Genomic DNA, 13,901 nt, shown 5'->3' on the forward strand with positions numbered 1-13,901 from the left:
TTGTGTTCCTTCAGCCCAATCAATCAATCAATAAATAATAAAATGAGTGTAGGGGCCTCCAAGTCACAAAATACATAAAATTCCATACAGCTTAATTTCTCCATAAATTGCCGTTTGGAATGTGACATTTTTCTGCATGAATGGTATCCACATTCAGTGAGCAAAATAAAGGGACTTTATTTTATCCACCAGCAATTGATTTGATTGTGAAAAGTTACATACTGTACCAGTAGGAATATATATGCTTGCTAAAAACTGTTTATTAGTAGCTGCCTACTTAATATTACCCAATAGCCTAAGCAGCCTAAGTGCCATCAATTAAATAAAGGTATTAACTGATATCAGTTAATATGAGGATATCAAATCCACTAAATAAACAAGAATATTCATCAAGGAAGTAAATAAGGACAGTTTTGATTTCATGTTGACCCTAAGGGTCCAAATAATATATAAGTATATGTATGTGCATTAAAGGTTAAAGCTTGCCTCTTGGCCTAATCCGAGCTTGTGATAAACCTCCCAGAGCACTGAAGCTAAAGTGGCCTACAATGGTATGTATCCAAGAATCATATGATCTATGGTATACTGGCTTCCTTATTCAAACTCCCTCTGTGCTTTTTCTTTAATCTTTTACATGACCTTCAATGCAGATGCTGTTTGTATGAAGTCATGGTTTGATATTCACGTTTGTACAGTTCAGGATTGTATTTCTTGTTATTTGGTAGACATTGAGAGATTGTTTGTTTATGATCCATTTATTGTTCGCATTGCTGTTCAAGAATGGCATCACAAGCTTAAACAGGGTACACTAGCTTTTTCAAGTATACAGGAGACAGTTGTGCTTAAAACGACTAAGCTTTGATGCTAAAAAATCAAGATGATGAAAAAGACAAATGGCATCGTTTAAAGCTCATGAAAACAGTGCAAAGAATAATTAAGTGCTTTCTATGCTTCTATGCTTGCAGACGTAACACACTGTACAGGCTCATGGCTGGTAGGCTGCTGCACAAGCCCCCATTGAGGCTGGGCATTGGGGCCCAGAGGCCATGGAGCTGGCTGATGAAGAAGCAGATTGACTTGGCCCTTGGTACCTTGAGGAGGAAGAAAAGAACAAGGTTTAAATGCGGACAGTTCATTTCAGCTTTCTGGGGAGCAGCTGAATAATAGATGATGTGCAGGGTACTCACCACGATCTGGCTTTCATGACCCGGGATGCGGTCATCCGCTTTCTGTAATGGCCAAAGTCACGTATCAAGTCTTGGGTCCTTATATCTGACCTCTGAAGGTCCAGGGGCACCATGGTGGGTGGAGAAATGTCCAGCTCCAGAAGCATAATGTTCTCAGCCTGGGACAACAAAAGATTTTTCAAGATTTGACTAGATTATACACTACAGTTCAAAAGATTGGGCTCAAGTTTTAATTTAAAATTACTATTTAATAAGAAATTCATACTTTTATTCAGCAAAGGCACATTAATCAAACGTTACAAAAGATTTGGGTTTCAAATAAATGCTGTTATTTTTAACTTTCTATTCGTCAAAGACTCCTGAAAAAAATATATCATGGCTTCCACAAACATTAATTGCCTTAACATAATAATAATAATAAGAAATTTTTCTTGAGCACCAAATCAGCATATTAGAATGATTTTTGAAGGATCATGTGACACTAAAGACTGGAGTAATGATGCTGAAATAACAAATAAGTGATTTAAAAAAATTAAAAAATAAATAAATAAGTGACAGCAATGTTGAATAGGGGTTGAATAATTATGGCATAGCTGTATTACCAAAAAAAGAGTCTTATAACTCAAAAATATTACATTATATACTGACATTATCACTTTTATTATGCCAGTAAACTGTTATAGATGCAATTTTTTATAAAAGTCTGGATCAGTCTCTGGGGGTTGAATAATTTTGATTGCAACTGTAAATGCAGCCTTGGTGAGCATAAGATAAATAAGAGCATACAAAAAAAAAAACTTAAAAATCGTACCAACCTCAAACTTTTGATAATTTTTTGTTGCTAAATTTACTAAAATGTTATTATTACCTTAAAACAGTAATATGTTTTCTTCCATAATGACTGGAATTTTTAAAAATGACTTTATCTCTGTACAATACCAACCCTGTATCTAGAAGGAGACCCGGTTGACACAGCAGCTTGAGCATATTGACTAATTGGTCTCTTGTGTCCCACTACAGATGTTGGCCTTCGTCGGACGAGAGGGGAGTTACTGTAAAATGAGAGAAAATACAATATCATCATCCTTTTTTTTACTGTAATGTTAGGAAGAAAGCTTTTATTTTACGTACTTTTCGGAAGGAAGAAGAGGTAAGACTTTCCACTGGTCTTCCTCGCTTTCGAAGTGGAGACGATTTATGATCTTATTCTTTTCCTCTGGAGGAATGAAGTTCTCAATAATCAGGTTTCTGGTAAAAAAAAAAAATACAAAGGGACAAGAGAAAAAAAAAACATCACGGCATGTACAGGCGTTTTGTATTTTTATAGCTTATTTCAGAATAAAACTGTGAGGACAGGTGGGACATACTTGAATTTCATCTCTCTTGTCAGCTCATTCATTGTCTGCTCCAGTTCCTGCCTCATTGTAACATGTTCATTGATGATATCTCCAATCTCAGACCTCACCAGCTGCAGCTTACTGTAAAACTGAGACAAACAACCAATGCAGTGTTGACTGGGCTGAAAATAAGACTTAAATATAAGCACTTATAACATTACAACATTAAACAGGGTTAGTTGTGCTTTTCCTATGAGCATCAAATACCCATGTTACGAACATAATTTAAAGAAGTGAATAAAAAAACAGTACACTCTAATGAACGGTGGCCTTGAAAGCACGATTGAAAATTGCTTGAATGGTTGATTTTGATGATTAAAATTAATTGAATTGATTAAAAAACACAAGCTAAACGTTTTAAGCAGGCAGTCTAAAGGTCTAAATTATCGGTCTAAATATACCATGCCTGATAAAGATCCATGATACCTACAGTAAACCATGAACAAACTTTGACAGGGATAATGTACAATGAGCCAGATATTATCACTAAATAAACCAGGTATCAGGACCTTGCTTATTGTGCCTATTGTACATAATACGATTTATGAAAACATGCCAAATAAATAAAAAATCTGGCCATAAAATATTGATTTAAATCAAAAGTAGCTGGAGATGTCAATTATACAGTTTAGCTCTCAACCTTTTTGACTCAAGGCCCTCCTTTGATAATATTCAAAGAACCTCCTGTCCTCATAAGGTGATATGTAAATTTAAACTAATTTTTAAAACTAAATTTAAATACGTTTTAGACTTATTGGAGCCTTGGAAGTTTTCGGAGACTCCCTAGTTGGTTGAGAACCACTTTTATATTAAAAAATATTTCAAAGATAATCAGAATTGAGTATTCCTTACACGTAAGTCTAACATAACGTAATATAACATAATGTGCTAGACTTACATTTCGTTCTGCTTCAAAAACAGTGAGCAGTGTGTGTGTGTGTGTCAGCGACCTTATGTACCTTTTTAAGTTTCTTGGTCTTAAATTCCACCTCTTGCTGTAGAGTGGTGAACGTCTCTTTCAGTTCAATTGTCTCTTCATCCTGTTCAAACATCAGCTGCTGCATCTCTCTTTCCATTCTATCCTAGAAGGATTTATCACACGCACATAAGAGATTCTGATTCTTCAAGTGTTTTTATGTTGCTGTGTATTCTATGGCTACTTTTGTACTACGGTCACCTGCTCAGCAATCTCTTGCCTCTTCAGTTCCAGCATTCTCTGCTGTTCATTGGTGTGGTCAATGATGTTTTTCCCTCCAACCAGAAGCTTACTTTCTATAGCCTACAGAAAACATGGCACAAAGTATATGATGTGGTTTATGAATGATTTAGTGTATAATCTGCATGAAGAAAAAAACTGTGTGGAAAGAACTAACCTTGTATTTTTCAATCATAATTTCCACGGATTGTTGCTCCTTCAGCAACTCTTCCACAGTCTTGGCTTTCTCGTCTACTATGCCAAGTTTCCTGCTAATATCAGGCTTGTAATTGGCAGAGGTCTTGGCCATCTGCTGCTTCCACCAATAGTCCTCCACACTCTCCTCCTGAACGGTCTCGACGACCCCCACCTCTCCATCCCTTGGAGTTTCCACCTCTCCGCTGCTTATGCTCCTCTTCATCCTCATACTGTTTCTCCTCCGTCTCCTCCTTTCTTTCGCCAGCATCCCTCGTTCCTCGAGCTGCACCTTCAGCCGGGCTATTTCCTCTTGGAACTCACGGAGCAGGGCGTCTTTGGGGTCCTCGTTGATCTTTGGCTTGTTCCTGATGTTCTTCGCTCTGTTGGCGTACCTCAGTGTGGTGAGCGTCTCATCGTAGTGGCACGAAGCTGGTCCAACGGTGGCCACCATAACTGTTTTTGAGTTGCCTCCGAGGGAGTCCTGTAACAGCCGGGTGAGTTTGGAATCCCGGTAGGGTACGTGGGTACTCTTCCCATCCACACACACACACACACACACACAATCACAATGATGATGAAACAAGCATTTTCATTGCTAAATGAAATGTATTGTTTTTCTATATTATTTGATAGTATATGCTATAATATAGATAGATAGATAGATAGATAGACAGACACACACACATACATAATACATACATACATAGATTATCATGGGATTTTTGTGACTGCATAACCTGTTTTACAGTCTCCATCTGTAAATTATTATAACAATGTTATAATGGTTAGATACCCTAATCTTAATATCCCTATCTGACATATTACATTTTCACATGTCCTGAATGTAAAACAGGGTGGGATATTAACATATACATATAATTTAATTACACATACAGATGGGGGCTGCAAATACGGTCACAAAAATGCTATATGATCTATCTATCTATCTATCTGCATTTGAGTTTCTCAGAATTTTGGGTCCAAAAATAATTTCATCATAATAGTCATAATAATAGTCATTTCGAACAGAACATGGTTAATATTACTGCACGCAGCACAATACTGAACTTTCAGGCTTGGTAATCATACTAATGTGACTTAGAATTACAATCATTAAGTTTATGGCTAATGGTAATCTTTCTTTATTACCAATGTAACTAATCTGTGCACACCTTGGAGTAATCTCCATCCATTTGCACTGATTGCTATGATTTACATTGTTTTTGAACGGCTTCAGAATGTGTTCTCGCTGACCACGTGACTCCAGCGTTCAGTCATACTCGGCCAATGGGACTGCGTGTCCCCGCTCATTGGCGTACCTCAGTGTGGTGAGCGTCTCATCGTAGTGGCACGAAGCTGGTCCAACGGTGGCCACCATAACTGTTTTTGAGTTGCCTCCGAGGGAGTCCTGTAACAGCCGGGTGAGTTTGGAATCCCGGTAGGGTACGTGGGTACTCTTCCCATCCACCAAAGCCGAGATAACATTTCCAAGAGCTGAAAGCGACAAGTTTATTTTTGCAGCCTCTTTAAACCTCTGTCCCTGCGCGCCTGTTTTGCTTTGCCGCTCACTGCCGGCCAGATCCACCATGTTTAACTTTCCAACACGAATGTGGTCTTCACCATCAATTCCCATTTCGCTGCATTCAATAGTTATGACAAAAATTGCATGAGATCTTGAGCTACGCTCATTCATTTTGGTAAATCCGACAGATCTTGACTGGTTCCCCAAGTTCATGACATGCTCAATCTCCTTTATGTTCTTAGTCACCACAGATGAGAGATCTTTGACATAAACACCCAACTCAGGATTTTCCTTGAGCTCCAGTTTTTTATTGTTGTCCTTGCAGAGAAGGTCTCGTATCTCTTCTTGATATATTTCAATGTAAGACACTCTCACAAGATACTGTTGGTTCTGAGACCTGGATATGTGAGTGAAAATGTGCTGAAATGAATTTGGGATGACTCCCCTCCTCTCGGGGTCTGTGGGCACACCTTCCATTGTATATGTTTTGCCAGTGCCAGTTTGCCCATAAGCAAATATAGTTCCGTTGAACCCGTGCAAAACAGAGTCAATAAGAGGTTTGCATGCATAGTCATACAGCTCGTTTTGTTTCGAGCCCACGTCATAGACCGCATCAAACGTGAATGTTTTTAAGAGGCTTCCGGATGATTTGGGATTACGCACGCTCACCTGTCCCAATCTGACATCTACTTCAACAATTCTTTCTTGATCCGTTGCCTCTTCCTTCTTGTTTAAAGGACGGCAACGCACCACCACCTTCACCGCCTCTGATTTCTTGCCAATCGACATGGACCGCGGTCGCAATAGGCTATTTCTCTTCATCATTTCTATGAAAAAGCCTGTACGTCTTTAATATTCTGCTATGTTATATATGAATGCGAGGAAGGATTAAATGCAATACGCACATTCACATGCAACCTACATATACGCATTTGAATGCGGCAAATGTATGTCCATCCTATGAAAACAGGAGCGCAGAACATTTTGGTCCAACGCCATCGTTACACTCCGCTTCATGCACCGAGCCCCGCGCATCTCCTGCTCCGGCGGCACACGCCCTGCTCCTCACAGACAATAGACGGAGCGCGCTGCTGATAGGTAGACTAGCATGTTTTCTCTCTGCGTGAGGTGCTGACGCATTCGGTGTGCAGGTTATAATCATTCAATGATGAGATTATTGGTGATTAAGTTATTATAAGTAATAGAGCACAAAAATGGTACATGGCTAAAAGTGTTCATTATGGTCAAAAATTAGACTAGGCTTATGTGACAACCTTCATGTTTGTTAAGGGTTTGAGAGAAGTCAAAATCATTTAATAGCTCGAAAATGTATTTAATTTAAAAAGATTAATACACTTAATTCTGCAGGGGGAAACGTTACCATAAAAATATAATGATGATGATAGTAAATGCTAAAATACTAATATATATATAATCATTAAGTTTATGGCTAATGGTAATCTTTCTTTATTACCAATGTAACTAATCTGTGCACACCTTGGAGTAATCTCCATCCATTTGCACTGATTGCTATGATTTACATTGTTTTTGAACGGCTTCAGAATGTGTTCTCGCTGACCACGTGACTCCAGCGTTCAGTCATACTCGGCCAATGGGACTGCGTGTCCCCGCTCAGACCGTGTGGAGAGAACTTTACCGGGTGCAAAGTCTCAAGTTTCGTTTAACTTGTCCTAGAGAATCATCCGCGTCTTTTATTCCATCATCAGTCTATAGCGGCCGGTGTTTCTGTAGAAGTATGAATGAATGTTTCGCTGTGCTGAAGTTTCTATCGAGTGCGTCGCGCAACTGTCAAGTCGTGAGTTGCCAATAGCAACAGCGTTTACGCGTTTATTTTCAACATTAATATCTTGTTAATGCCATAGACATCTAAAACCGTTTTTGTCACGAAATGTAAATTATTACAAGTACTAAAATAAACTTTTTGTTTTGCTGTTGAAGACAAAAATGGGTTTGGGACAGAATCGGGTGCGTTTGCTGTGTATGCTGTCTTTAACGCTTGTGTTTTTCATTGTTGAAGTTGTGGTAAGCAGGATAACTGCATCTCTCGCAATGTTGTCAGACTCTTTTCACATGCTGTCGGATGTAATAGCTTTGATAGTGGCTTTAATCGCGGTGAGTTTTGCGGAGACAACTGGTGCCACAAGTAAAAACACGTATGGATGGATCCGCGCAGAAGTGATGGGAGCGTTAGTGAACGCCGTGTTTTTGACGGCCCTCTGCTTCACTATTGTATTAGAAGCCGTTGAGCGCTACACGCTGCCTCACGAGATTGAGAATCCACGCGTGGTCATTTGGGTTGGCGTTGCTGGTCTCCTGGTGAATGTACTCGGTCTTTTCCTGTTCCACGGACACGCAGGGTTTGGTGGGCACGGACACTCTCATGGGGGTCACTCTCACACTGGACACTCTCATCTTCACAAGACAAATCGCAGAGAGTATGAAAAACCAAAGCCGGCACACGAAGAAGCATACAATCTCATGATAAACAGCAACAGTTCTCAAGGAGACCAAACTTCTGAACTAAAATCAGGTATTTGATTGAAATTACAATTTTACTTATTTTTAAACAATATGATATTAAATGTTTGTTTTTTCATTATTATTTTATTTATAGCCTAATCTAACACACATATAAATTCAGGATTGTCACATTCTTGGAACACCTGGAAATAGGGAATTTTAAAATGGTTATTTTTACACCTAGAAAAAAATTGGAAATTCCTAAAATCATATTTAAAAAAAGTCCTGTTCCCACAGTCCTGGAAAACGTTGAAATATCAGGGAATGTCAAAAAACCTTAAAAAAATTTTTTTTTTTTTAAAGTAAAGGAAACGTCTATAGTCAACTATTTTTTGTAGTTAGTATTTCTTCAGCTAGAAATTGGTATCCGGTTTTCACACGACCAGAAATGTAATGGGAATAACATGGAAATTCAGAAAGCGTGGGAACCCCGTCTTAAAAGTCATGGAATATCAGGGAGTTTCAAAAGTGTGATTTCCAAGCCTGGAATAGTCATCAGAATTAATAAAATCTTAATACGATCATGGAAATGTCTATAGTCAACATAAATTTTGCACTGTACATGTACTTACAGCATACTTACTTAAGAAAGTACTGTAATACAAGATAACTACATGGGGTAGGGTTAGGTTCAGGGTTAGTACCTAGTTATTTTAATTACTATAATAAGTACATAGTGTGTACATGAGTAAATAGTATGTTATTTTGTAGTTAGTATTTCTTCAGCTAGAAATTGGTATCCAGTCAAAAAAATGGAAACTCAGAAAGCGTGGAACGGTGTCTTAAAAGTCAACGCAGTTTTCTGTGGTGAATATTTTCTTCTACTTACACCTCTTTTAGTGCAAAAAAAATATATAATATTAGTATTTTTTTAAAAATTTCAAAAAGTGTTAAAACCCTGGAAGAAGTTTGAAGAAATAGCTTGGCCATAATTTTTATGCACACAACCTAATGAAAAACATGTATAATTAAAAACGATGTTTTCTTCATCTTTATTTTTCTGCTCATTTTGCTGACTTTTCCAGACAGTCTAAACATCATAATCACTGCTAAGGGCTCGTTGGAGGATTTGGATCACAGTCCTGAGTCGGCCTCCCAGATGAACATGCGTGGGGTGTTCCTGCACGTGCTCGGTGACGCGTTGGGGTCCGTCATTGTGGTAGTCAACGCCTTGATCTTCAATTTTGTGTGGACACCATGCCACAGCGACACAGTCTGTTTCAACCCCTGCCGTAGCAGCCACTTGACTGAACACCAACATGTTAATACCACAGTCCTGAGCATATCCAAAACACCCGACAGGATGCCCAGAACTGTCTCTGTGGCCGGACCATGCTGGGTGCTTTACCTGGACCCAACGTTATGTCTAATAATGGTGTGTATTTTGCTCTACACAACTTTCCCTCTCCTAAAGGAGTCGGCTCTGATTCTCCTACAAACAGTCCCCAAACAGATCGATATGCACAAGCTGAATGGGAAGCTAAGGAGCTTGGATGGAGTTAAGGCCGTTCATGACCTTCATATCTGGCAGCTGGCTGGGTCTCGCATTATTGCAACCGCTCACATCAAGTGCACGGATCCAGCTTCTTACATGGACATTGCCAAACGCATTAAAGACATCTTCCACGATGAAGGCATCCATGCTACTACTGTTCAGCCAGAATTTTCTCCCATTTCTGAAGGATCTGGTGACTCCCAGTGTGAGCTTTCCTGTCGAAGTCAATGCAAACCCAAGCTATGTTGTAATCTGACTAAAAGAGCTAAGCCAGAGTCGGAGTTGACTAAGAGTAAAGAAAAGTCCTGCAGGCACACTGTAGGATGGGCTGATCGGAAAGAAGTGGAGGATACTGTACATACGGAGATGGAATCAACGGTTTAGCTCAAGAAGGACATTATATTGCATGAGTTGTCCATTTGCTCACAGCTGATTGTTGCAGGAAAAAGTAGGGCAATTGTCTGGACTATTTCAAATCTGCTTATTGCAGAAGTATGTCTTTTAGAGAGCTGGGTTTGTTAAACCCAACAACATTCAGTTCATCAGTTCATGCTGTGTTCTGTATATAATCCTGATATATAAAAAAATTAAAACAACTTTATTCATATTATGTATATTGGTTCTTATTGATTTCTAGATAGATGGGTAATAAAGGTCACTATATGTATTAACAAATGAAGACATATTGATGCATAATGATAGCAGATATTTATTTTGTCATAAATCGTTTGTTATACTTCAAGAATATGCATATTCCTGGCATATTAGTGTGTTTTTAAAGACTATTTCAAATCTGCTCATTGCAGAAGTATGTTTGAGGGATACTGTACATACGGAGATGGAATCAACGGTTTAGCTCAAGAAGGACATTATATTGCATGAGTTGCACATGTCCATTTGCTCACAGCTGATTGTTGCAGGAAAAAGTAGGGCAATTGTCTGGACTATTTCAAATCTGCTTATTGCAGAAGTATGTCTTTTAGAGAGCTGGGTTTGTTAAACCCAACAACATTCAGTTCATCAGTTCATGCTGTGTTCTGTATATAATCCTGATATATAAAAAAATTAAAACAACTTTATTCATATTATGTATATTGGTTCTTATTGATTTCTAGATAGATGGGTAATAAAGGTCACTATATGTATTAACAAATGAAGACATATTGATGCATAATGATAGCAGATATTTATTTTGTCATAAATCGTTTGTTATACTTCAAGAATATGCATATTCCTGGCATATTAGTGTGTTTTTAAAGACTATTTCAAATCTGCTCATTGCAGAAGTATGTTTGAGAAAGTTGGGTTTGTTAAACCCAACAACATTAGATTTAATGCTGTGTTCAATATATAAACCTGATATATAATTTTATTTTTAATTTTACAATATTTTGTATGTTGTTTCTTATTGATTGCTATATAGATAGATATATATTAAAAATGAAGACATTGATGCATATTAATAGATGTTATTTTTCATAAATAGTTTAAATTATAATCCAAGAATATGCTAATTCATGTCGTATTAGGGTTTTTCTTTTTAATGAAACTATCATACACTTTTGCGAACAAATGCAGGCATACATGTTCAACAATGAGAAAAATTCCTATAATATTCAAATTTTGGCATCGTAAACATTTTTTAATTAAATATTTTTGTGGTTTATTTCAAATATATTAAAGAATCCACAGAAATATATAATGTTTATTTATTGAAAACATTTATTTTAAAAAAGCATTTCTCTTTTTTTCTGCTTTACATAACTGTTATCATTTCATTCTCTTTTTAAATGAATAGTTAACCTAAAAATTCAAATTGGAATGAAATTAAAAAATGAATGGGTGCCGTCAGAATGAGAGTTAAAACAGCTGCTAAATTATCCATAACACTGCTTTCTCCAGTGAAAAAAATCATCTCGTCTAAGTCAGGAGAGAAATATGCACAGATCAAGTACTGTTTTACAAGAGCAAACTGTTCTAAACAGTTCTCAACAAATATGTCAGTACATTTTGATGTGAGAAGACAACAGGGGATTGACGGATGTTCACTGGTGGAAGTATTATTATGGATTATGAACTGGCATTTTGGTCAAAGGTTTTTCAACCTTTTTTAAAGGTTTAAACACCTTAATGATGGATTTGTTTCTTACAAACATACATCTTTTAATGTCACAAAATGTTAATTGATTGACTGGAGTTGTGTGGATTATTGTGATGTTTTTATATCATTCTGACGGCACCCATTCACTGCAAATGACCCATTAGTGAGCAAGTGATGTAATGCTACATTCTCCAAATCTGTTCTGATGATAAAACAAACTCAAATACATCTTAGATGAACTGGGGGGTGGGTAATTTTTCAGCAAATTTTTATTTTTGAGCAAACTATTCCTTTAAGATATACTACAGTTTATTATTAAAATATACATGATTATTATAGAACATGTCTTTTTAGTCACGCTGCAAAAGGAACCTAATATTCTATTATTTGGTTTATGAGTCATCCATGTTACTGTCCCTGATTTAAACATGAGATGCAGCAGTCAGTGTTGTCCTCTCGCACAAAATGACAGCTTGCTCCTTGCACAGCTGTACAAACAGATCATGTCTTTAATGGACCTTGGAACCAACTGCACTCGTATAAAAGCACACAAACACTGAGATAAGTCTTTAGTAGGTTAAATTCTTTAAATAGATTTCTACTCTTGCACGGCCATGTGGAGGATCAGGGGATGTTTGTTATGAAACAACAGTATTGGGATAAGGGTGGGGAGCACTTAATGAGGGCAGTGTGATGCAATCAGTAAAGCAGTGTATGGGGCCCTGTTTCAGAACAATGGAGAATGGTTCTTATTCAGTCATTGCATAGTTTTCAAATCAATTCTCTAGGATAAGAGACCTGATGTGTGTCTACTATTGTAACAATTAATAATTGATTGACAGCTATTGACAGTTATGCAGCAATCAGTGTGCTGTTTGCATTGCTGTAAATCTCTAAGGAGATTTTTTTTTTTGCTTCTTAAGCAGGTTAAATGTGGAAAAGTTAACTTGAACCTATTGACTGTTGAGCTGAGAGTATGATGAAGGGGCTGGGGATGACCGAGTTTATCATGTGAGAACGGTCCCGAGTTCAGATGGAACTCGTTGTGAAAGTACAAGCCTTACAATGAGACCACTGTAACACGCAAGAACAAAATATAAAGAACACAACCTTTTGCCTGATTAGTACAATAGTGCTTCATTATTGATATTACTTTCCAGTAAACACATGACATACCAGCTACATAATTTATTCTTACTTTTTAGTCCTTTCATTACTTACTAAAGGCTCATTCACAGCAAGGGCACTAACTATAATAACAATAAAGATATAGTGTTAGAAATCTTTGTACATTTAAAATAATAGCTGAATCCACAGCACAGTGGAACATTATTATTATTAAAATGTCTTTCAAAATGAAGGATAAAAATGTTGACAGCCAATCAGAATCCATCCTGCTTTAAAGAGCTTGAGGAGGACACAACTGCAGCTTATAAATAACTTATAAATAATAAACAGAATGTTGTCGTGTGTTAGTGCTAATATAGTTATCGTTATAGTTATCTTTGTAGTGATTGTCCTTGGTGTGAGTGGGGCTTAGTTGGTAATGCAAAAACGCAAATTACTATCAAATTAACAACTCACAACAATATTGTTCCCAAGTATTAGTAATATTTTGGTAATTTTGACTTATTGGCAACCTTGTAATCCCTTGCAATCACGATCACCAAAGACATCATTCATAAATACATAAATAAATGAACGGGTTTGAGCTCACCCAAAACTGATTTATTTGGATTATTTTATGGATTATTTTTATTATTTACACATTTTAGTCACTATTAACTTGCATTGTATAGACCTACAGAGCCAAAATACTTACTAAAAATCTTTTTTGTGTACTGCAGAAGAAAGGACGAGTTTCAATTTGGGGTGAACTATAACTTTAAGAAACATTAGTTACAACATAAGACAGCAAAGTCACAATAAAGACGAGTGCGGGAAATAAATACAGACTGTACAAACAATAGGTGGAGTAAATTACAAAGTTAGTGCAATTACTAATGGCCTACCATGCACTGTATTATGGAGAACGAAACCTGCAAAAACAATAAATAAATAAATACACAAATAAATAAATAAATGTGTGCATAAATACACGTATTCTTGTTTAAATACATAAATAAATAATTATATATGTGATGAAAGTAGGCAAATAAATAATATAAATTGGTGGGCAAATGGAAAATGTTTAAGGAAATGCTAAACTCATCCTAACTATTTTCCTTTGATCACTCATTTATTTCTGAATGTAGTTCCACATTT

At 36.9% G+C, this 13,901-nt stretch overlaps 2 protein-coding genes across 2 annotated transcripts; one reads left to right on the plus strand and one right to left on the minus strand.

Moving 5' to 3' along the window:
* Nucleotides 1-969: 969 nt before the first annotated feature.
* kif3cb (kinesin family member 3Cb) lies at nt 970-6,688 on the minus strand. The gene is made up of 9 exons (XM_016475414.1): nt 5,297-6,688; nt 3,958-4,369; nt 3,762-3,863; nt 3,544-3,666; nt 2,555-2,673; nt 2,319-2,435; nt 2,131-2,239; nt 1,188-1,345; nt 970-1,091 (listed from the first exon to the last, which is right to left on the minus strand). The coding sequence occupies exons 1-9, from the start codon at nt 6,322-6,324 to the stop codon at nt 986-988; spliced, it is 2,274 nt and encodes a 757-aa protein (XP_016330900.1). The 5' UTR covers nt 6,325-6,688; the 3' UTR covers nt 970-985.
* Nucleotides 6,689-7,196: 508 nt separating this feature from the next.
* Nucleotides 7,197-10,039, plus strand: slc30a1b (solute carrier family 30 member 1b). Its single transcript, XM_016475413.1, has 2 exons — nt 7,197-8,050; nt 9,066-10,039. The coding sequence occupies exons 1-2, from the start codon at nt 7,465-7,467 to the stop codon at nt 9,917-9,919; spliced, it is 1,440 nt and encodes a 479-aa protein (XP_016330899.1). The 5' UTR covers nt 7,197-7,464; the 3' UTR covers nt 9,920-10,039.
* Nucleotides 10,040-13,901: the final 3,862 nt, after the last annotated feature.

Source organism: Sinocyclocheilus anshuiensis, unplaced genomic scaffold, assembly GCF_001515605.1.
Source record: "Sinocyclocheilus anshuiensis isolate Anshui unplaced genomic scaffold, SAMN03320099.WGS_v1.1 scaffold676, whole genome shotgun sequence".
Lineage (NCBI taxonomy): Eukaryota > Metazoa > Chordata > Actinopteri > Cypriniformes > Cyprinidae > Sinocyclocheilus > Sinocyclocheilus anshuiensis.

Coding starts and splice junctions, on each gene's coding strand:
- slc30a1b (XM_016475413.1), top strand. CDS start 7,465: ATGGGTTTGGGACAGAATCGGGTGCGTTTGCTGTGTATGCTGTCTTTA. Junction 8,051..9,065: donor AACTTCTGAACTAAAATCAG/GTATTTGATTGA, acceptor TGACTTTTCCAG/ACAGTCTAAACATCATAATC.
- kif3cb (XM_016475414.1), bottom strand. CDS start 6,324: ATGATGAAGAGAAATAGCCTATTGCGACCGCGGTCCATGTCGATTGGC. Junction 2,674..3,543: donor AGACCAAGAAACTTAAAAAG/GTACATAAGGTC, acceptor TGTTTGTCTCAG/TTTTACAGTAAGCTGCAGCT. Junction 1,346..2,130: donor GGTCTCCTTCTAGATACAGG/GTTGGTATTGTA, acceptor TTGTTGTCCCAG/GCTGAGAACATTATGCTTCT.